Source organism: Larus michahellis, chromosome 8 (genome assembly GCF_964199755.1).
Source record: "Larus michahellis chromosome 8, bLarMic1.1, whole genome shotgun sequence".
NCBI lineage: Eukaryota > Metazoa > Chordata > Aves > Charadriiformes > Laridae > Larus > Larus michahellis.
In genome coordinates, this window is record NC_133903.1 from 41221961 (window position 1) to 41244439 (window position 22479).

The window sequence follows — 22479 nt, forward strand, 5'->3', positions numbered from 1 at the left end:
ATAGGCAAAATCCTTATGTGAATCAAGAATGGAAGGCTAGAGTCTCTCCTGGCTTGAAAGAGCAATGTTGCCAAAATGTAAGTTTTTGAAAGAGCAACTGGTGTGAAAAGAAAAGCAAATTCAGGGTTGTTTAAGGTCCGTAGGCTCTAATGCTCTTATGCTCTTGCAGGAGTTTCACTTAACCAAGACCTGAACTCGCATAAACTAGGAGCATCGATACCACTCCTAAGAACTGTAAATACGAAATAAGGAGCTGCTAAGCTATTCTGGTTATGTTCATCCCGATCTTTGAAAACACTATGGGAAATCCTTCTTAGCAAAACAGGTGCCTTTTTAAAGACCCAAAGAAACAAAGAAAATTTTCTTAATTCCAAGCATAACATCCTTACTGTTTTCTTCCTTGGTGCCTCCAGCTCCACTTCAATTCTGTTTTGGCTCGAAACTCTTGATACTCTTGAAACTCTTTTTCACAGTACTTCAGATATTTGACTTCTCTTTCAAAATAATCAAGTACGTTGGCATGCTATTAACACAATGACAAAAAAGAGTCATTACACGCCCAAAGACACAGAATTATTGCTGATGATCTGAACGGTATTATTAGTTTATCTATATTGGGAATATAGATACCTCTCTTTATACAAATAAATATAAAGATATGGACTGAAACAAATTGATTTTCGATACAAATATGCATGGGGTTAAATAATTTTTATTCCACTGACTCCAAGTAGGTCATCCTTCAGGAACCTGCACTGAAATAACTAAACCAGTTTTAGGTTAGTGATTTCACTAAATCAGTCCAAATCCTCACTGACACAACTTCAGGCACAAAGAAACCATGAAATGCCATACTTCAGTATTACGCTGTGCATTTACCTGGGATTCTGTGTTCTAGTTTTCGTTAGTCTCTTGAACAACTTAGTATTTTTTAGTGAACGCTTCAGTTAGAATTAACGTAATCTAAATACTGATGACTGCTCACGGGTTAATAATTCTGTGCCCTAAATAGCATAGTTCCAAAACACATGTAATTCAGGCAGAAGCAATGTGTTTCCTCATGTTATAGCTCTTAGTCTCCTACCTTGCTGTGGAGACGTTACTTTTACTAAAAGGAGGCTGCTGACCCGGTGTTATACTGCTACATACTGTAGCTCTGCACACAGCAAACCTTTATTGGGATGTTTAGAAACTATTTAAGTGCATACATAAACTTAACTTAAAACTGGGATAGGATGGGAAGAAGATTTTGTGATGTAAAAATAACAGACTAGGCAGCAGGCAAGACTGCTAGACTGGATGAGATGAAAACACTAGCTTGATCTTTGGCTGGGAGGTGGGGGTAAAGAACGACTGAAAATGGTGTTGAAATAAAGAGAAATTAAAACTGTTTCATTTGTCCCCATGCCCCTTCGGTACGTACAGTCCTTATGTTAAAAGAGAATGAATGAGTGGTAATGTTAGTAACAGTTTGCAAACTGTGCTTTAACTAAGCTAGAATCAGGTACTAAGATGTGTAAATCAAAGTACCAAATTTACAGGAAAAAAAATAATGATGCAAATGTGGACAAGAAAGTGTAGAGAAAGAGAAACTCGGTATGTTTACATTACCATGCATTATATGGCATTGTTTTAATGCATGAAACCAGGTGTCATTTTATGCATGTGGCAAAAAATGCTGAACTCTTTACTGTGTTTCCATGTAGCCGGGTTGGAGCAATGGAACTCTGCCAGCTGTCACCCAGGTTTCCTTTAGGTGCCTCCTATCTGAGCTCTGTGAAAAGCCAGCTTTGCTACAGGCGATCTTTGGAGAGTAGAGCCATACTGATCTCAAATTAATTGTCATCCATTTGAAGGCAAGTTTTTCCAGGTAGGCCTGTTTCTGTGTTGGAGTTTTCAGGATAAAGTGTCACAGAGATTAATAAAAATTCTTACCAACCTCATTCCTCAAAGCCTCACTTAGTGTCTGACAGATTTCCAAAACATGCAGTACTCCAAGATCATCAGAAACAGCTAAATGCTGATTTGCTGAAAGATATTTGACAAAAGCCATATAAACAATTTAAATTCCAATAGTAACACATACCTCCACCCAAACATGAGCTATAGAGGGTTCATTTTTGCTGTGGTCTTTTTGGTTTATTGTTCACTGCAGCAAAGAAGCAGCCTTATTGCTCTCGTATTTTCTTAACAAATGAAATCCCCTTTAAAGTTTATATTTCTTCAAACTTTTTTTTTTAATTAAATGTTTTCAGTTGCTTTATGCTATGGTAGTACACTTAGAACTGACATATGCATTTTTGAATATACAGTGCAGTGTTAAATTAGTGGAAGTATGTACTTATGTATGATATAAGATCATCTGTAACAAGATTAGTGTGCCTTGGAGTCATGGGCCATTCTGCAAACAGGGTGGCACAGCAAGGTGTAATCACCGTCAACATACGTGAGGCAGTACACGGGCTGATGAAAGTAATCCTTGATTCAGAGATGCTCTGGAAATGAGATGGTTCATAAGTTTTCTTCAGTAAGTCCCAAATATCTATATTTCCATCGTCTCTGCCAATGAAGAAAACTCCCGGTCTTGTTAAGGACCATTGTCCTGCAGTGTATCTTCCTGCAGAGCAGCTTGACTGAAGGATCGGGCCGGTCTTAATTTTTTTTTTTTTTTTTTAAAACAAATAAAAGATAAACCCAACAATCAAACAGTACTATCCATTCACTACTTCAAATCTCCTGTCATTTGAGAACATTCACAATTGAAATGATCCTATTATAAAAATTATATCAATGGCAAAATTGGTATCACCTTCTGCAGATAAAGAGAATTGTGAGGAAGTACAAAACCTGATATCTCACTTCCAGTCCGTTAAGGTAATCTGTCTATCTGCTCTTAAAATCTGTGATCTTGAGATTTTGCCAGGTGCAGCTAACCTGGATTCTTACATGAGAAGAACTGTAAAAAACCCCCATGTTTCTTTGTCTTCACATAATGAAAAGACTGCATCCTAGATAAGAGTTCTTCAGACCTGTTTAGCACACGTTACGTTTATTCTTCAGTTTCCCTAGCAGCAGAAATAATCTGTTGAGAAGCTACAGTTTTTACAAGGTTGGAATTAAAGAAGATCACTTATTTATTTTTTTTTTCTGTAAAAGGCAGGTTTACAAAGCTATTTCTAAAATAGTTTTCCCATCTGAAGAAAAAGGAAATGCTCTTCTTAAACCAAATTTATTTCTGAACTATGATGCTTTGTGACTTACAACCATTTCTGAAAATACAGTCTCTGAGGCTATTATAGTTCTGTCTTGTCTATCTATCAATTATGTTACAGCTGTGTTAAAGTAACTTACTGTAACCCCTTCTTTCCAAATGGCAAAATTCCGGCCTCCAATGCTTAGAACAATGTCTTTAAAAAATGGAGATCTCTGGAGAGTGTTGATAGTTTCAGTGTGGGTGGTGTATTTCTGAGCGTGCTTCTGACCTAATGGGATGAAAAAGGCAGTTGCTTGTGACTAGTGCTTTAGGGATCATCTTCACAATGGGAGCTACGTGGGGAGGGGGTGGGAAAAAGAGTGCAGGATCCAGCACAGGCTTCAAAGATTCTAGCCTCATTTTTTTGCTCACAAGGTATAGGAATTGGAATTGCCGTAAATCTGATTACTTTCATGATTTGTGCCAATAGGTACCTAGCGATGCACCTGTGATACTGGCAAGGGTTTTTGTTATTCTGTCATGACAGCTCAACTGCTTGCACTTTTGAGGGTCTACTGCTAAATCCTGCTGTCATCAGTGAGAGAGACTATTATAGCAGATGAGCAAGAACCTAAAAATGACAGAATATAGGTGCAAATATTTTAAAGTGAGCAATATATTAAGATTTAAACAGGTATTGAGAAACTTGAACTTACTAACTGGTTTTGCCAAGTCACTATCGATTTCCATTTTCCAGTCAAAATAAACAATTTCTCCATCCTGTGATGCCAGAAAAATCAAGTAAATGCTAACATTAGAGATTGGTGGCTTATAGCAAGGTGACTTACTTTTAAACTGTGACTTTACTTAATTATAACCATCATTAAACATGTTCTGAGTAAATTAAAACTAAATTTGCAGGTAATGACTGAAAAACCACTAAAATTTTGGATCACCATTTTTCAGTTATGTATCACCAAAACAGCTTTATTTACCATGCTGTATGCAAGCAGTGGCAGTCCTTCCTGAAGAATTAGGTGCTTGGTTTTTACAGTTCATACTTTGCTCCAGTGTTTGGGGAAAAGGTGACCGGAAGCAAAAAGGTAGCTAGAAGCCAAATTTTCATTTCCATATCAACTCAGAACTGGGAAAGATTTTGGAATTTTAGATACGTAGGGTAGGTAGAAGGCTATGAATAGCTGGGACTTCCTGAAGTAGAAATAAGTTGTGGGAGAAAGCGTAGTGTAAATGTTTTCACCTGGCACTTGGGGAAACACTAAAATAATATTACTAATCTTATGGGTTCTGGAATAAGAAATTATTGTTTGGTTCCTGATAGCAGGCAGTTAAGTTCAACATATTTTGTAAATGTCTTCTAATTCCGCCCATGAAGTAAGGGTTCATAGTCTATCAAATATTGGGGGGTTAGTATTATTTTAAGCAAGTAACTAAATGCATTAAAATGGGAGTAAAATGTGGCGTGCCCAGAAAGATCTTTTTAGTTAACACCTGAAGAAAATATGCAAGTCCATACATTTGTGAAAACTCTGTTATTTAATGGTTCAGTCTTTTGGATATCTTGGATTAACATTTTTTTTGGCAATCTGTTATTTTCACTTACTTCAGTTCCGACAAAAAAGCTGGTGGAGATATTCTGTAGTGCTTTCAGATTTTTGCTCGAAGGAGTACTCATCTCTGTGTATGGGCTCTCTTTGGCAGGGACTTCCAGTGTGTTCAGAGATTGCACCTTCTCTGGGAAACAGTATGGATACATCTATTTATTATACACTGGAATTCATCAGACCAAGCAAATCCTTAGTCTTGTAAAGGTAGTCCATGGATAAGGAGAATTTCAAGGGCAGAGATGAAGACAGACTGCCAAGTAAAGCCGCGGTTTTGCAGGTTAACTGTTTCCTGGTGGAATCTCCCTATTGCTGCAGCTGCTCTGACGTCAGCGCTTCCCATCCCCAGACAACTACTTAGGGTAGCACCGTTCTGTTCTTCATCAGTTTTACGCAGCATCAGTGTCTCTGTGGGAAGTGCCCTTACGCATCCCCTTTAGCTGCTGCAACGAGGAGCTAATGTTTCTGCTCCAGCGAATGGCACAACCTGCCTGCTGCACTCTGTGGTGGGACAGCAGGCACTGGAGCAGCGACGCCACAGCAGATCAGCTGCCAGAAAGGTGTTTTCTGGTACAACTCTTGGGCCACCTGTATGTCACCTTGCCAACTTTAGAGAGGGCTTAGTAGTGTGTCCCCACCACAAAGAACCACAGTAAGAACTGATCTCTACATAACGTGAAGTTAGCACTTTGCGTTCTGTAGTGAAGGGTGACAGCTCTATCCAAAGCAGTACAGAAATACCTACAATATATACCATTATCGCAGGATTCTTTTTCTAAAAATAGTATTCTATAAGGGCTGAAAAGGACATACTGTTTCAGGGATGAAGAGACCAGATGGGGGACTTGCACGGGCTATTAAGTGAAACCTGGCAGAGTTACTGTGGATATGGAACTGCTCTTTTTGTATTCAATACGTGTATGTATCTTCGTAGTCAATACATGTATGTTGCACTTTGAATACCAGTACATTTAAGAAACCTTTTTCCCCAGATGCATTTAGCTATACAGCATTTTGTTGCTCAGCTTTCATTAGGTATATACTGAAATATAAGCTTATTAAAACATTCTCCCCAATAAGGTGTATTAAAAATATTACCTGAGGTTTTGTAATGATAATGCAGTTCCCTTAAACTAATTCTGACGGGACTGTATTCTGTGTTGGTATCACTTTCGCACAGGTTTATCTGTTCAGAAAAAAAATGCATTTGCTAACTCATGTGATAACTTTTGTCAGGTCTTTGAAGTACAAGACTAAATGACTTTCTTCTGTAATGGCACAGGTCTTTTCAATTAGCAGAGTTTGTAATACTCCGTGAACAGTATTTGTTGCCTCACGTGCAAGCATAGAGAAAATGCAAACCTGTGGTTTCTCGCGTTGTCCTTTCCCTGTAAGGATTTTGCCATATTTGTAGCAAAAAACCCCACAAGCTCCAGTGGTCATGCTTGCATTCAACAACTGTAACCAGCTGCAGCTATTCTGAGCAGCACAGATTAGCAGGTCCAAAATTATTATTTATTTTTACCTAACGGATTATTTTCAGCCTTACTTTTTTTACAAACTGCTATGACCATTTTCATCAGATTGGCTGTTGTGTTGCCAATAATTATGGGTCTGTTGACCGTGACCATGTTTGAACAGTTTGACCCGCTGAGATAGACAGCAGAGCAGTTGAAAAGGCTGACAGGAACTTACACGATTAACACAACTACTGTTGCACCTACTGCAGTTTTTAAGAGGCAGTCATGCTGTTTCTTGTGAGCTAGCTTTTCAAAATGCGTTTTATTGAAAGTTTCAGAGGAGCATTGAAATCTTTCATTTCATAATTAGAAGGAAATTCACAAGTCAGTTACAATTTTCTGGAAAAATTAAGTAAGGAGTTGGGAAGCAAAAGAATACATTCCTATGGAGTTCTGGCCATATCTACTTGATCCTTCTGTGCTATAGTTGCGTACAGTACCTTTATGAGAGGTTTCCAGCAGAGATCTAGATGATTAAGAGTATCTGGAACATCAAGGGGCATATCAAAAATTTCCTCCTCTCTCATTTTCTCAGATGAAGGTTGTTCAAGAACTTTGGTGGCTGGAATATCCCAAAATAATATTGAGCTGCAAAATGATTGTATAATATTATTCCCTGTTTATGTTTCAAAGTCAGATGCAGTTTTCCACATATTTTAAAGTTTGGGGTTTTTTAGCCTTTCACCTTCAAACTTTGTGTAGAGACTTTGAAAGGCAGACAAATTCATACAGTTTGTTTATGGAAGGTTAGTGGGTGAAGTTACTGGCACTACCCGGGTAAAATTCCTGGAGGCTCAGAGAACTGGACAGAACTCTGTCGCAGGTAACCTAGTAATCCAAATAGAACCTCATTCCCAATTCTTGTGTGTACCGATTTATTTGCTGACATTCAAGGCAAATGGTCCCACTCCCTTGAATCTGTCACCTCACTGGAATTTTCATCCCTGTGATTGTTCCTGTTGCTCTACTCTGGACATCCATTCACAGATTTGATATAGACAATGATAATTTTCCTCATTCTGACATCTCTTTCCCTTTTCTAACAGGAGTTGCTTAGGGCCTGTGCTCTTCATGGGTGACATTAGAGATTCCCCTGCTCTTACTTTAGGTTGATATTTTTAATTTGGAACCCTGGTGTGTGAGTACTTTAAATTATTTCTTCCATGTGCATTATTTGCATTACACTGCAGTCATTCTTCTAACTTAATTCTTTGAAGTCTTCTCTGATTTTGAGTAGGAAAAATAACTTTGTATCATTACCAAGTTTTGCTGCCTCTGACCCTCCTTTTCACGTAACTAGCAAATATGTGATTGAACCCAGACATGCAGCCTTGAATCCTTAAACCTTTTGCTGCTGTGAAAGCTAAATGTTTACTTCCACTTTTTGCATTCTGCCCCCTTGACAATCTTTCACACAGCTAAGTCTCCAAGTTTAAATATAATTTACAGTATTTCTTTGGCCTCAAAATCATTAATAGCTTTTTGTGCAAGGGTCACATAATCAATGTAAGTGTGGTGGTATGGCTCTTCAGGCCAATGCATACGTGGCCAAGATGCTTCTTAAGGTATACAAAGAATATAAACGTATACATGGGAGGTTCTTCAGTTAATGAACCCTTAATGCCATTACTGTAAAGGGCTTAACTGGCCAAGATCTTGATGTGCTTGTCTTCTGCATGCAGAATTTTAGCTATTCAGGATAAGCTGATAGGAATCCAGAAGTGTGCTAGTTAAATCACAGAGTATGCTCCATAAAACTTTCCAAAGGAAACTGGAAGACATCTTGTAGAGTATGTATTGTATGTACCTATCGGGGGAGCAGGTTACAAGCTGCACGCGAACTCCAGCTCTGTTTTCAAAAGTAGCACCCCTTTGGTTGTCCTAAAAATAACAGTAGTAATAATTACAGGGGGAGAAGATGAGAGACAACACACTTTTTTAAGTAAATACTTCAACACATAAAATGGGCTTCTAGAAATTAAGTCACTGTTTCTGCTTGGTTAAGGTTTGAAAATCAGGACTTACTAACCTGTAGTTATAAAGTCAGGACATTTGATAAAGGTACTTCAAGTGAACTGATATCAGCTTTGCCTGCTAGACACCTAAAATTCTAAATGAAGTCAGCAGGATACTGGCTGGTACCACTGCAAGTCAGCATGCCTTAGGTTGCCATGCTTGTAAATTTTTTATCCAGTTTAACCAAAGAGCAAATAATTGAGAAATTTATCTATCTCAAACAGTTAAGTGTAGTGGGAGTGATATATCTTCACCAAGTTTACACCATGGGTCATCTCTCTTAAATTGTCATTCAGACCACACTGCGGGGTGGCAGTTGTACCTTCAAATGTTAATTATTAATAGTTTAGTTGTGTATGTGAGGTTCTGCATGTTTCATAGTACTTATCATTTACCAAGTAGTCATTGTTTTATATGAAATTTATTTTAATTTATTCAGAAAAATAAAGGGAAGGGGGGGAACAAGTGATTATAGGCTATGCCCTGATCAAATATAATTTTCAGACCATGCAAAACATATATTTTTGGCTAAAACTGTACTTGTCAACCATGTGACAAACTTTCAGCTACGCTTTTGGGGGTTTTTAGGCCAAATCCTACTCTTATTTTCATTCAAGGGTTGCTTACCTGGAGTCAAAATGGTAGTCTCGCAACCGTGCAAAACTGGATTAGGTTCTGGATATGACTTTGAATACTTTTTTCATTGATATGTAATAACAAACTGCTGATTTTAGGAACTCTGCCATAAAAACTGCAGTGCAAAGGCTGACCGGTATTCCATGTTTACATAACAAAAAGTTTGTCCTAGTACATGTTGTTAAATATTGGCTAAGTGATTCCTTTGTCAGTGTTATTTATCAAGCACAGGTTTCCTGTATCTGTTATCCCAGATGAACATGAGAACATGTTTCTGAGCCTAAACTTTGGCAAAAAAACCCCAAACAAACCCACCCAAACAACAAAAACCACAACAGCATTCTGTTATCCAGTCCCTTTCTTCATGTTTCACATCTGGTACGAATTGGTATCCATGGGTACTACTGTAGCATAATTTAACAATGAACAGTTGTGTCAGCTTTCTTCTTATGATATATGTGCACCCTTTTCCTCACTTTTCTGGTAATGTTGCTAAGGACTGCATTATCTATGAAGTCTTAAAAATTTGTTTTTGAAAATTATTGATATATTAATTTGCATAAACCTTTTAAACATCTCATTTTTCTTCCTCTTGACCTGCTTTTTTTTATTTTGCATTTGACTACACTTGCATTTCAAATTAATTTGGGCAACAATTTGCAGCACTTTAATAGTAAATGAGCATCCGATACTCCTATAATAGTGTTGGACCCTTTAACTACATAGATCCTACATACTACGGAGCTTTAAAACCATCACAGAAAATGTAAGTTTAGAGTACACAGACAGCACCCAGGGAGAATTAAGGTAACTACAGTAACACTATTCTTTGGTGCCTAAATATTTAGTTAATTGAAATTATTTCTGTGAATTCTTGGTGGCAGGCTGGATTGCTCATAGTAGAAATTCAACATATTTTAGATACGGAAGGCTTTTTATAATTTTGAATTATAATTTTCAGTAAAGCTACGAAAATTTTTTTCCAGTATAAGCAGATTCGTATCAGGCTGAGAACACAGCACAGTTGTAAAGCATAATGAACAGGACAAGTGGGACCAGATTATTTAGTATTTAGAAAATGCAATGAGAAATAACGAAGACTATTACAAATAATTGGATCTTTAATGTTTTATCTTGAGTTTACACTGATTTCTGAGGTAGTAGATTAGGAAAGTAATAAAAAGAAGAAAAATTAATTTTTAGACTCACCTCAGAATAATCTGGCAGCCAATATATATCTGTTACTGGTGTTTTATGACTATACTGTATGGAAGAGACTGCGCAGTATCTCACTAGAGGTGGTTCTGTGCTACTGTCTTGGACTTGCATAAGTGATGGCTAGAAATGTTTTAAAGAGAGATATCTTAGTATATTTCCAAAATACAAAAGTACACCTGTCAAAGGAAAAAGGTTACTTTACATACTGTTAATGCTTCTTCACATATTTCAGATCAGTTTATAGAACTTTCTAGGCATCTAATACCTTCCCTTTGGGGGTTAAAAAAAAAAAAAAAAAAAAAGAAGAAAGGGAAAGCATCAAAACCGGCCTTTGGATATGAAGCTCTAAAAAGGATTCTAACGTGCCTCCACAGGCACACACACATCCACTTATGTTACTAGTTCCTCCTCTGCCCTTAGGTCTCCCTTCGGCTTATCTTCTTTATCGTCTCTTTCTGAAATCTTCTCATCTTCCAAGCTACCTTTTTTTCTGTCCATAAACTTCCATAATCTTTTTCAGTATTGTATTCAGCAACAAATGCTATCTGTATTTGATAGGCTTCATTAGGCAAGAGTTGACCATATGCTGGTGCCCATTAAAGAACAGTCTTATTGAACTCCAAGTCAGCACAAAATGCAGTAAAACTATTAAGCTGGATTAATCAGGTAGACATTATATTGTGATAATGGGTTTATTTCCTGAACTCATTAGGTTTCTTATCCTTTCTAGTCTCTCCTTGTAAAGATTATGTACTCCTGTTTTGAGTCGGGATACCTTTGCCCATTTTTCCCCACTATCTTGGGTTCTAACTTTGCCTCTCTTCACCCCAGGCATACAGTTGTACTGCAATACATTTAGAACGGAAGCATTCACCGTATTAACTGCTGTCATCTTCATTGCATCATCATCAGTTTCTGCATTTTGGAGCTTTTCTTCATGTTGAGAAATATCCCACAGTACAACCTCCAATAAAAAAATCGGGTATAATATGTATTATTTCATCATTTATATTAATACACATTGTTTTCATATAGAAATCATGGGGGTTTTGGGGGAAAAAAGAAGAAATTCACTCTCTGCACTAGAACTTATGAAGCCTTTAAAATATTTCCTCTTCAGTCTGATGCAATCAATTGAAAGACTGCACCTGTCTCAACAACATAAAAGAGTCTTTACAGCTTGACTTATTTATCAGTACTGTAAAGAAGCATCATACAGTAATGGCTCAACTCTGGAATAACCAGGCATAACTTCAGTACAGGATCAGAGAATTTCTGAGACTGTGATATCTGTCTTGGAACACTATGTGTTGTTATGGATGTTGAGTACATCTCGTCACCCTTATTTTTATACTGTAAGAAAATACAGAAATAGCCAATTTTATTCTTAAACAGAGAATTAACACCTGTCCATTGATGCAGCCACCAGCAATGATATTTGGATCACTTGGACTGAACTGAAAGCAGTAAATGTCCTCAGGACACTCCAACATTAACTAGAAAGAAGAAAAACAAAATAGTTGAGAAATACAGTCACACTGATTGTTTGCTTTCTTGTTATTTAAACACTTGGCATATTTAAAAGTCCTGATTAAATACCTGAGGGTGGATAGGGTCAAAAAAAGTCCAAAAAAGTATTACTGATTGCTGCAGCAACGATTTTTCAGAAAGGTTAACTTGCTCTTCATAATAAAGTTGGTCTCCTGCTGACACTGCTATAATCCCTGATTGAGAGAGAAAACTAATTTTCTCAGAAGAAACAATTCAAGATTCAACATGTCATTAATTATTCTAAGTGACTTATATTTTGAATACAGTGCAATAAAAAAAAAAACAAAAACAAAAAAACAAATCTAAAAAACCAAGCATGTATTTCTATTTTTCTTTTTACAGACCAACTTCAAGGAAATTATTTTTGTTACTTAAGTTATTTAACAATTAGTTGTAGAACCTAAGGATCCGGATAAAATTCAACTTTTGTGCTACTACTCCTTAATGGTGCAATACTGCACCTGAAATGATGTGACAAGTATATAGTCCTGGCCACCCATGAGGAAATCAAATCTTTTGTAGCGAAATTAATTTCCTACACAGGCTGTAGTGTTGGCTATTAGTATGCTGTGCAGCTAGGACATTTATATAGAACTTAACTGCGCCTTTAAGCCTGGCTTTGTAGAGCAATAATCCATGTCAGGGAGCAGGGAGAGACATTTAGTGTGTCTCATGATGCTCTCTGGCACTCAGCAGAGCCACGTTCCGTCGTGGCTCTATCATTCCTCACAAGTATTATGCATGCTACAAGAACCAGCCATGGGGAGAACAGCAGTGGTATACAGAGCCACCAGAAGAACCTGGCACAGTTGCAGCCCCACTGAAATGAGCCTCATATGGGAGAAATTTCCCTTTCCTATGGTCTCCACTTACTTGTTAGAGTGAGGGACTTTGCACGGCCTGTCTGAACTCTACAAAGTTCATTTTTCGCTTCATCTCAAATCAGAAATTCAGACATTCTAAATCAGTTTTGATTTTTTTTTTAAATGTAAAGGCTGATAATTTTATGAAAGATGCATATTTTATAGCTTCCATATAATACATGTCATTCAAGTCTCAAATCAGTATTTTAACCACATTACCATAAATGGTTGGATGCCAGCAAACGCAGCTAATAGTTCTGTCCTTGAGATAGAGCAGATCTGTGAATGACTGGTATGCTTTAAGATAAACATCTGGCTTGCCACCAGAACTGCTTTCATCTTCTGCTAGGGCCTTCCAGTCGTCAAAAAAAGCATTCATAATTTCATTTTGCTGCAATGCAATTTCCATTCTGTCTTGTGAAAAGAACAGTTAACATTTTCAATAATCCAGGTGTGACTACTCACTAGTAGAATCACAAATATTTCTGTACAGAGGCAGCTCTTGTTTTACGCAAAATTATGACCACAGCAGTAAAAAAAAAGAAAAAGTATTAATTCCTCGGTGATGCATCACTGTAAGGAAACTCTCTTCCATTTAAATATAAATAAATAATTGGACCAAGAATTTAACTCTAGTTCTGTGTGAATCAAGTACAGTGCAATTCTCCAATTCTTGTGCAAAAAGTGACAGTAAGTGGGACTTGTCCCATGACTAAGGGCTGTAGGACAGCACCTTTGCTCTTCTGCATGAGACTCTGCTTGAATGAGCAGTGTTTGAAAGATCAGCTTTTGCAGCTTGTTCGAAAAGATGTATCACTATCAACTTTAACAGTTCTAATATCTATTTAAACCAACATGCATAGACTTCATGTTCATTTTCATAGAAACAAATATTAAGTTAATATTTTTAATATTAAAATCATATGCAAAAAAAACCCCAAACAAACCCCAAAAAGTATATACAACAAACAAAAACCCAAACAAATCAGTATTTGACCAGGCCAATGGTCCACACAGACAAGAGTTCTTGCTTGTATTCTATATTATTTCAGGTAGCCTTTAATGTGTATTGCTGCAGTAATTTTACCTTAAATGTACTGATGTAAAAAATTCTTTCAGCTTCTCAGATGACAGACTCTCTTCTTTCTCTTCATTTGACAACTGTCTAGGAAAATACTGCGTGGCTGCATTTTTTGGATAGGTCCTAATCCATTGGAATCCATAAATTTGAATATGAGTAAGTACAGAAACAATTTCAAAGACAGAAATCCATGTGTTGTGTAAAATTAAAAGCTTAATATAATCAGTTTTTCTAGGAACTATTTGGAAAAGAGTGAAAGAAGAAAGATGCAAACAGAGCATCCAGTTCTGTTCTCTTAATCAGTTTGTAACTGAGTGATTCCAGAAGAGTTGAGTTAATTCACATAACTTTAGCTGAGATCAGAAACAATGCCTAGCTTAATAAATAAGCTGATAAATATTTTCTCACACTTACCATTTTGTCTGAGTACTAGCTTCTCTTACTTTTGGAACCATTTGTATGCCCACATTTTTTTCAAGCATTCTAATACTGAAAGCTTTGTCTTGATAGGACGTGCATTCAACATAACTGTCTTTTACATGTGAAGCATTCTTATCAGTAAATGTAATCGGTGCACCAAACTTCCTGCGTATTCGAGAAATCATATACTTAATCTGGAAAAGAGATATTTCTGTAGTTAGCAGAGGAGAAAGTTGCTGGAAAGTTCTTTCTGTAAAATGGCAGCGTTCATATAAATATAGAATTAGTTCTATTGATGATTTCTGTGCTGAGTTTACTTATATTTCTGCATTTTGAAATCTTGAAGTACTCATATAAATAACCTATATATGTAATAGAAGACAGGTTTGTATTTCTAAAACAAGAAGTTGCCTTTAGGTAACGTTTTGGATTACTGCTAGTAGGGTAAGAGAATTACATTTTCTAATTCATGCAACGTCAAAACTGCACCTTTAATTAAAGGACTGGTTTGTAGGTCTTATGTACTACTGCATTGGACTTCCAAGACCTTACTTTTCATTCCTTCCCTCTTAGTGCAATTGTCAACTTTGGGTGAGGTATTTCAGCTTCCCTTGCAGTGCCTAGGGAGACAAAAGCATCCCAAAAAGGATCCACAAAAATTTGAGTGAGGAATTTCCTTATAGTGAGAACTAGGAAGGAAGAAGGGATGTGGCTTGACTTCTACCCACAAAAAGAGGTAGGCACTTGATTTCAGGCAGTGGAGAGGTATGGCTTTGTCTTGGATTGCTAGCCAGGTACTTTTTCCCAGCAGCTCCCACAGAACTGGCAAGGAATGTAAGCTGAGAATACTTCTGAGTGGACCTTGCCAGCAAGGTGGAATACAGAATATTCAGACTGTGAAAGCGGGTTAAATATAGTGACTGTGAACTAGTTTTGGAAAAATCAGACATCTATTAAAGTACAAGCAAGGTGTCCAGTTGCTGAGAACTATCAAAACTTAGCCAGTCTTCCCTGAACTGGGATTTAGGTATTGACTAAAAATCACTGAAGGACAGTTAAATGCTTGGAGATGCCCCACATGTGACCAGTTAGGTGACAGCTGTGAGTGGATCTACTTTTTGGATGTATAATTTTCTCAGTATAATTTGTAGGTGTAGTTAATCAAACAGGTCTTTTTGTAAAGTCAGCTTGTAATAACCTGTAATAGGTAACATGTATTTCGAGGTAGAGAGCCCTTACAAGTCTTGCATGCAACTTAAGTGCCATCCATATAATGAAAAGGGTTCATTGGGCTCCATGGAAACAGAACTGGGTCCTTAGAATATAATGACAATGACTCAACTTGTAATCTGGCCAGATAGTAAATTGAGCAAAAAGTGGCAGAGACGCTAATGACCAGATGATCAGGACTTTTGAACTTACTGCTTAAGAAGTAGATATGTCCAATACAGTTTCACATGCCTTATTTGCAGGATTTAAAAAGAACAAAGTTGTAAAAAAAAAAAACCAGTTTTTGTACCACTTTCAGTTTTTGTTAGGAGTTAAGCTAGCTCTCTCTCTTTTTTTGAACTTAAAATAAATTTGGGGTTGTGATATTTATTTGATTGAGTAACATCTGTCGATTCTGACCTTTGCAACAGTGGCTTTAACAGATTCTTCTTCAACTTCCTTTTCACTGCCAAGAGAAACCCAAGGTTTGTGGACAGGAGGCTTATAAGGATGGACTTCGAGGGTTGCCTCTCCATTTTCTTCTTCTTTTTCTTCTTCTTTTTCTTCGGTAGTTTCTGGAGGCTGTGACATCAAACAGTGTGAAATAGTGCTTTTTCAAAAATTTGTTACTGAAATGTAATTATGAACTAGAAACCCAATTTTCAGTCTTTATTCACATATTCTTTACTTTTGCCTCAATGCAGTAGGTCTGGCTATACAGTGCCCCTGGGTACGATTGGGTTAGGTGCTATTCATTTGTGCATTATAATTTTCTGATAAACGTTACATATTAAATATTAAACTACTAAAGAGAGACTGCTGTCTTGAAAGTAAATCGCTGTTATATAAAAATAATTTGTAGTGATTTTTTACATTAGGCCCTCCTGCCTGGAATTGCAATTTGCTTTTCTGTTAATTGTTACTTCTCCTGATGCTGGGTGACAAACTCATGTTGAAAAATTAAATAATCTACCCATAAACCTCCTCCTATGATGCAGTGCACAAGGGGAAATGTATCTAGACTTACTTAGAACTCAAGAACATTTTGAAGTATGATTTGAAGAATATATACATACATATTCTGAAAAATAATATCTCTTTGAAGAGGCCCAATATTTTATAATCTTTTATTTTTATGTCTTATTTAGAAACCTGTGTCTTGGCAGAGGAAATTAATGCTTATGATTAAAAATGCAGCAATGGGGGTTATACTGGCCCTCTAAAGTAAAATACAAAAATTTCACTCAGTCTCTCTCAGTATAAAAGATATTTTTACAGTGATACACATATTTTTCCATTATCAGAGTAACCTTTAGAGAAACATTCTGGCACACTAAGCACACCAGACGCTTATGAATACAATACCATTCCTGAACTGTATGTTTGAGAGAAGATTCTGAAATATAGATAGAATGCCATGGTATACTTGGATTTTCTTACCTTCAGAAGGTTTTCCTTGGCTGCCTCAGAAGCAACAAGGTAAAAGTTCTGTCCGTACTGGAACTTTGCATCAAAAACTACCAAAAGTTCTTCCCCTGGATATTCCTATTTAAATTAAAGCAATTAGTGGAAAAGTGTTAGCAAATAACATCCAAAACAGACAGAAGTCTGTGACTGACAAAGTTACCAATAGTGTAAGTTCAGTATCCTTGGCTAATCTTGTGGTCTTAACAGAGGATTTCATGTGCTAATTGAAAAGAAAAGATGGATTTTATTTTGTAATTAAAAACCTCTGGGATAAAACTAATCTTTTCCCACAGAGAATTAAACAGAAGAGAAACTGTTTTAATGATTCTCAATAAGTAGACCATGAATTTGGGGAAGCCAAAATATGTGAAGCTTTGACAGTTCACAGAATCAGAACTAGTAATATTTATGTTACTTTTAGCATATTTTTAATGTAAAGTTAGTAAAAACAAAAAACAAAAAAGTGCATGGTGTGCCATGAGAAACTTTCAGTTGACAGTGATCCAGGACCTATAGCCTTTGGATATTACAGCATTGGTGTATTTACACAGTCAAACAAGGACAGACCTTTTCATTAAAAGAATATATATTCTTGAGAGCATGAAGACTTGAAGTGAGAATGAAATAAGCTACATACTAGGACAACTTTTTTAACAGGGTGGAAATCAGAAATTGCAGCTCTTGTTTTCAGGTCCTGAATGATGTCCTGTTTTTTAATAAGTTTGAAACAATTTTCTTCTGTGACATCTTCAAGGACTCGGCAATCAAAAATTTCTTGAGTTTTTGTAGTGAAAACTAAAGGAAAGATTTCTGGGTGGCCTACAAAAGAAAGCAAAATTGCATGATAAACAAATTCAGAGTGTTGTTTATACATACACATATACCTTAATAACTCTGGGTCTTTACCGTTTCCTAACAGAATGCCTTTGCATGGAATACAAATTATATGACATTCTGTTAATCTTGGAAAAGACTCTACCTAACATTTCCTACTTAATGAATATGTTACTGCTAGTATGAGCTTTTTTTTCCCCTCTTGATCAACAGGTGATTAAGAGCTTTACTGAAGAGGCATTAATGGACTGTTTTTAATACATTAAGGACGCAACATCATGGCTCTGATTTGAGAGAGCCCTTGAATAAATATACTCTAGTCCTTCCCTGGAGAGCAATGCCGTGTTAAGCCAATGTTTAATCTAAACAAGGCTCCAATACCATCCCAAATAAGGATGCTTTTCTGATTTTGGACTTCCATCTTCCTCTCATACAGTTCAGACTGCAGTTGAGTCTATTTCTCAACTAATGGGTGACACTAAAGCAAAGTCACTAAGACTCAAGTCAGATACAAGACTTTATTTTCAGCTTTGCTGGAGAATATATAGCTGTTTTTCTACACACATGACCTCTGTTAGGTTCTTTCACGCTAATTCAGAACAAGATGGCTATTTCTTATCCTAGCTCTGGCACTATCACCTTCATTGTTTTAGTGAGGCTGGCTGCAGTTAGGTGACCTGGTGACTGTGTTTTTCAAACACTCAATCTGAAGATAATATACAGTGCTTCTTGTTAAGCGTGTGTCAGCTTTATGTATGTAACACTGGTCCTTCCCAAATTACATGTTCGGCCTTCTGTCTTACATACAGATATAAGTGATTAAGATCACTATAGGCCCAGCTAATTGAATCCTGACGCCTAAGAGACTCTCTTCCTTTGCAACACTGCCATGCCGGCCGACTCATGCTGTATGTCTCAGCTGCCATAGTAAGAACGTTCTTCATGAAGGCCATTATACTTTTGCCTGAGAAGGCTAGTAGGTGTTCACTTTGAATGTTCATCTTTTTCATAAACTGGAAAGTGAAAAAGATATAGAGACATGTATACGTGGGATTTTTATGTACTGAAATGGGCTGGCTTTTGTGGTAATAGATGATACTTCTTATCTTCTTTGTTTCATTCTGTTTTCTCAGTTTGAGTTATTTAATATTTCATCTTAATTCCCAGAACCTGTGGTAGTTTTCTCCTTGTGTGTGCCTTAGATTGAAGTTGATATATCTAAAATGATGATATTGACCAGCTGGCTCAGCACGTTTTGAGAAGCCATCTCTAAGCCAACAAGGACTGACAAAACAATAAATCCTTTTTAATCTCTATCATCCGGGAAGCTAAATATCTGCATAAGCCTATCAGATAATACATAATGTTTGATGAATCTGACATTTATCCTTTCAAATCTTTCAGTGCTGCTCCTCTACTGCACCCGCTCTGCTATAGTCATCACTGAAATTAATGACATGAATGATGCTTCTGGCATACTCTGCACTAAACTGGGTATGATTTACTTGGCATGCGCTAGTTATTTTGTAGCGCACACAATCCATTTGTAGCATGCCCAGTCCATTAGTTCACTTTTTTCACATGTTGTAGCTAATATTGCATGACTTCTTTGATTTTTGATATCTCCAAGGTTTCTGGAGTTTCTGTGTGGATGCTTCAAAAAAGTACAAAATCATAGGGATGTTGATTGGGAAAGATCTCTGAAAGTCATCTGGTCCAAACTCACTGTTGGTAACAGCAGACCAAGCCAGGGCTCGTTTATCTTCTGGAGCCCCTGTGCTTGCCTTTTTGACATCTCTCTGTCGCTAATGAGGCCAAGACCTAGATTCTTATTTTGCTTATCAATTTGGCTATGAGACCAGGCTCAGAAAAAGTGTTTATTCCAAGGTGATTGGAAACACTTAAACCTTTTAAGGGACTGCAAAAGTTGATCTGCAGGACTCCCAGGTCACCCTAGGCAAGGACATTGAGGCCTCATTAGGATGTAATTAGGAAGGAGACTCAAACCCTAGTACAAAGTGCAACAGTACAGATATACTTTACATTCTAATATATTGTAGCAAAAAAAAATTAGACTTCCTTTTGCAAATTAAATTTATAGGTGTTTCATGGCATCATAGGATAGAAACCTAGAGCTGTGCACCAAAACAGACTGCAATTTCCATCCTCTGCTGTGCACAGCTGGCTCACAGGACAGAATGGACAGGAGAGCAAAGGAACAAAAACTTCGCACATATCAGTCCTTAGAGCTGGTTATGTGGCTAGTGCAATTAGGAGGGCTAGAACCTACAGAAAACATAAACATAATTTGCTGATTTTTATGCGACATTTTTTCAGAAGATTATTCCCATGGCTCAAATAAATTAAAGTAAACCTGAACAATAAGATTTTTTTTTTTTTGATACATCAGAAATTCTAACCAGGAGTAATTGTTAGTTATTCAGGAAGCTTGTATGATGTTATTTTTTAAAATGCTGAATTGTGCATACATCCTTGTCCACAAATGCTAGTGCTAAAAAAAAAATAATTTCAAAGAGATGAAGGTTTCAATGTTAAATGAAACAATACAAGAATGCATTAAAGTTAAGCAAAAATACAATAGATGTCACTGCAATAGAGACCAGAGTAGGACAGATAGTCTAAGTGTATTCTCTTCAATGGTCTATTGCTGTAAGTCCAAGTTAAAACCAAAGTAATGATCAGAATTAAAATACGTACATCTTTTAGTCTAAAGGACTAAAATTCTGTATGATAGAATGCTAGATTATAATAGATTCTATACTATAGAATATAGGTTCTGTAGGATAACATAAGGAGCTGATACTGGAATTCTTCCTATTATGAACATTTTTATTGAATTCTTTTCCAGTAAAAAGTATGTAGCATCTAGAGGCTTCACATTGTTTTTCTAATAGTAAATTGTACTCATTTGTTAACAGCCAACAGCACTTAGTGCTATGAGACCTTCACAAAGGACAAAGAAGCTCTAAGAGAAGGAAACAACACTTCCAGGTCTTACGCTAGGGAGATACCATACATACAGTTTATTCAGACACTGTGTGTGCAGGATTTATAGTAGCATTATTTTCCTGTTTTTAGCAACAGGTTTCTAGGAATAGTTTAGATATTACAGCTCTAAACTTATTTGCCACTAGGTGGAGGTAAAATTCTCTTACTGACAAAACTAAATATCTCCAGGAACACTGAAAATACGTTTTGTTTTTTTTTTTAAATAACACTTTAATCATCTGAGGGATCACTTGTTGTCCATTTTCATTAATTGCAGCTTAACCATTTTGGTGATGCTAATCAGAGTGCAATTTTCACTTCCACCTGTGTCCTCATAGGATTATGTAAGAAGAAAAGTGATTTATGATTTCTTTAAAAATTACTTAGTTTGCATATTCCTAGTTTGCCACATTGTTTTAGCTTTTAGCAATAAAAGCTGTACTGTTAAAAGCCAATTAAGAGGATAACCCTTTGGGTTGTTCCTGTAAGCCGCAGATAAATTTTACGTTGATATAAATTTAAGTTATAACTGGGAAGAATTGCACAAATCAGGTCAGAAGAAAAATCCAGCCAGAAATGTGAAAAAACATTAAAAAATTATTTGGTGATTAAGAAAAAAAGAATATATTTAAATTCAAATAATTTCATATTTTAGTTCTTAACCTTGGCCACACATAAAACTGCACTTTTCCTGCATGTGTCCTGGTTTGAGGTAAAACAGAACCAATTTTCTGGTTTGTAATTTTACTTTTTAGCTGGGCCTCCTCTAACTGACTAAACTCTGAAATTAACAGCATATTGTTCAGACACTGTTCACTCTCAGAGTGATAAGACCTGATTACACCAAGGAACGGTATGCACAGAGGCTCTTGCTTATACTTATTGCATAACAACCAAGGTCAGCTCACTTCGCTGTTTGCCCCGTTAGAGGGTCGGGAGCAGAGAAGCGTATAGGAGTCACACCTATAGGGAGGAGTGGACAGGACAGGTGACCCAAAAACTGACCAACAGGGTATTCCATCCCATATGCATCACGCTCGGTATAAAAGCTAAGGGATCAAAGGGGCAAAGGGGCTCACTCTTTTTCTTCAATGGTCGACATCTGAGGAGGACCCTGTCCGTTCGTCTGCCTTTGGTCCCGATCTGAGTGTTCCTGACTCCAGATCCGGAATTCAGCTCCTGTCCATTGCTGACTCCAGTCTGGGACTTTCCCTGTGTCTGCTGGTGACGTGATTGTCATCCTGGGAGCTGGATACGGTTTTGTATATATTGTATACTTTTTAAAATTTTTTAAATTATTTATTATTTCCTCATTTATAATTATTTTCATTAAAGTAGTTTAGTTCTTTTTCTAAACTTGTAAATCTCCTTATCTCTTCCTCTCCTCTCTGAGGAGAGGGGGGGAGAGGGCCATCTGTCATTCTGATTGACCAATCCAGCCAAAACCACTACAGCACATAAGCCAAAAGAAATGCTTCATATCTTGTGACTTTTAAATGGCAGATTTTTTTCCCCTACAAAGCAAAACATGTTAATCAATGCCTATGGATATCTATGATTAAAAACCACAATTGATATGCTAAAATCATCTTCTCGCCAGCTTTAATAATGGTTTGACAAAGATCAAAGATTTAAAAATGATAAAAAATTTTCAAGTTTTTCTTTCAATTGCGTAACTATTACTAAATGCAAACATTTTTCACCCTATAATTCTGTTGTGATGCTTTTTATTTCCCCTGATCCCAGCTCCTCTCAACCTAAGATAAATACATCTTCTGCAAACCTACCGGTTTCTGCATTCCTTGGTGCGCTGCCTGCTACTCAGAGAGTGGTACTGTAA

The 22479-nt window shown here is 36.8% G+C and overlaps 1 protein-coding gene across 3 annotated transcripts in view; it reads right to left on the reverse strand.

The window, feature by feature from the left end:
- The window catches only part of DNAI3 (dynein axonemal intermediate chain 3), a 30091-nt gene that overhangs the window by 412 nt on the left and 7200 nt on the right, over positions 1-22479 (reverse strand). For all 3 annotated transcript variants that reach the window (XM_074597485.1, XM_074597484.1, XM_074597486.1), the window contains 19 exons: positions 17434-17615; positions 16770-16874; positions 15750-15911; positions 14115-14314; positions 13707-13823; positions 12839-13029; positions 11805-11929; positions 11612-11701; positions 11080-11169; positions 10197-10325; positions 8143-8216; positions 6776-6923; positions 5914-6001; positions 4815-4945; positions 3910-3973; positions 3352-3482; positions 2447-2651; positions 1940-2028; positions 390-523 (listed from right to left, as the gene is read on the reverse strand). In XM_074597485.1, coding sequence (XP_074453586.1) covers positions 390-523; positions 1940-2028; positions 2447-2651; positions 3352-3482; positions 3910-3973; positions 4815-4945; positions 5914-6001; positions 6776-6923; positions 8143-8216; positions 10197-10325; positions 11080-11169; positions 11612-11701; positions 11805-11929; positions 12839-13029; positions 13707-13823; positions 14115-14314; positions 15750-15911; positions 16770-16874; positions 17434-17615 — 2455 coding nt within the window. The remainder of the gene's footprint in view (positions 1-389; positions 524-1939; positions 2029-2446; positions 2652-3351; positions 3483-3909; positions 3974-4814; positions 4946-5913; positions 6002-6775; positions 6924-8142; positions 8217-10196; positions 10326-11079; positions 11170-11611; positions 11702-11804; positions 11930-12838; positions 13030-13706; positions 13824-14114; positions 14315-15749; positions 15912-16769; positions 16875-17433; positions 17616-22479) is intronic.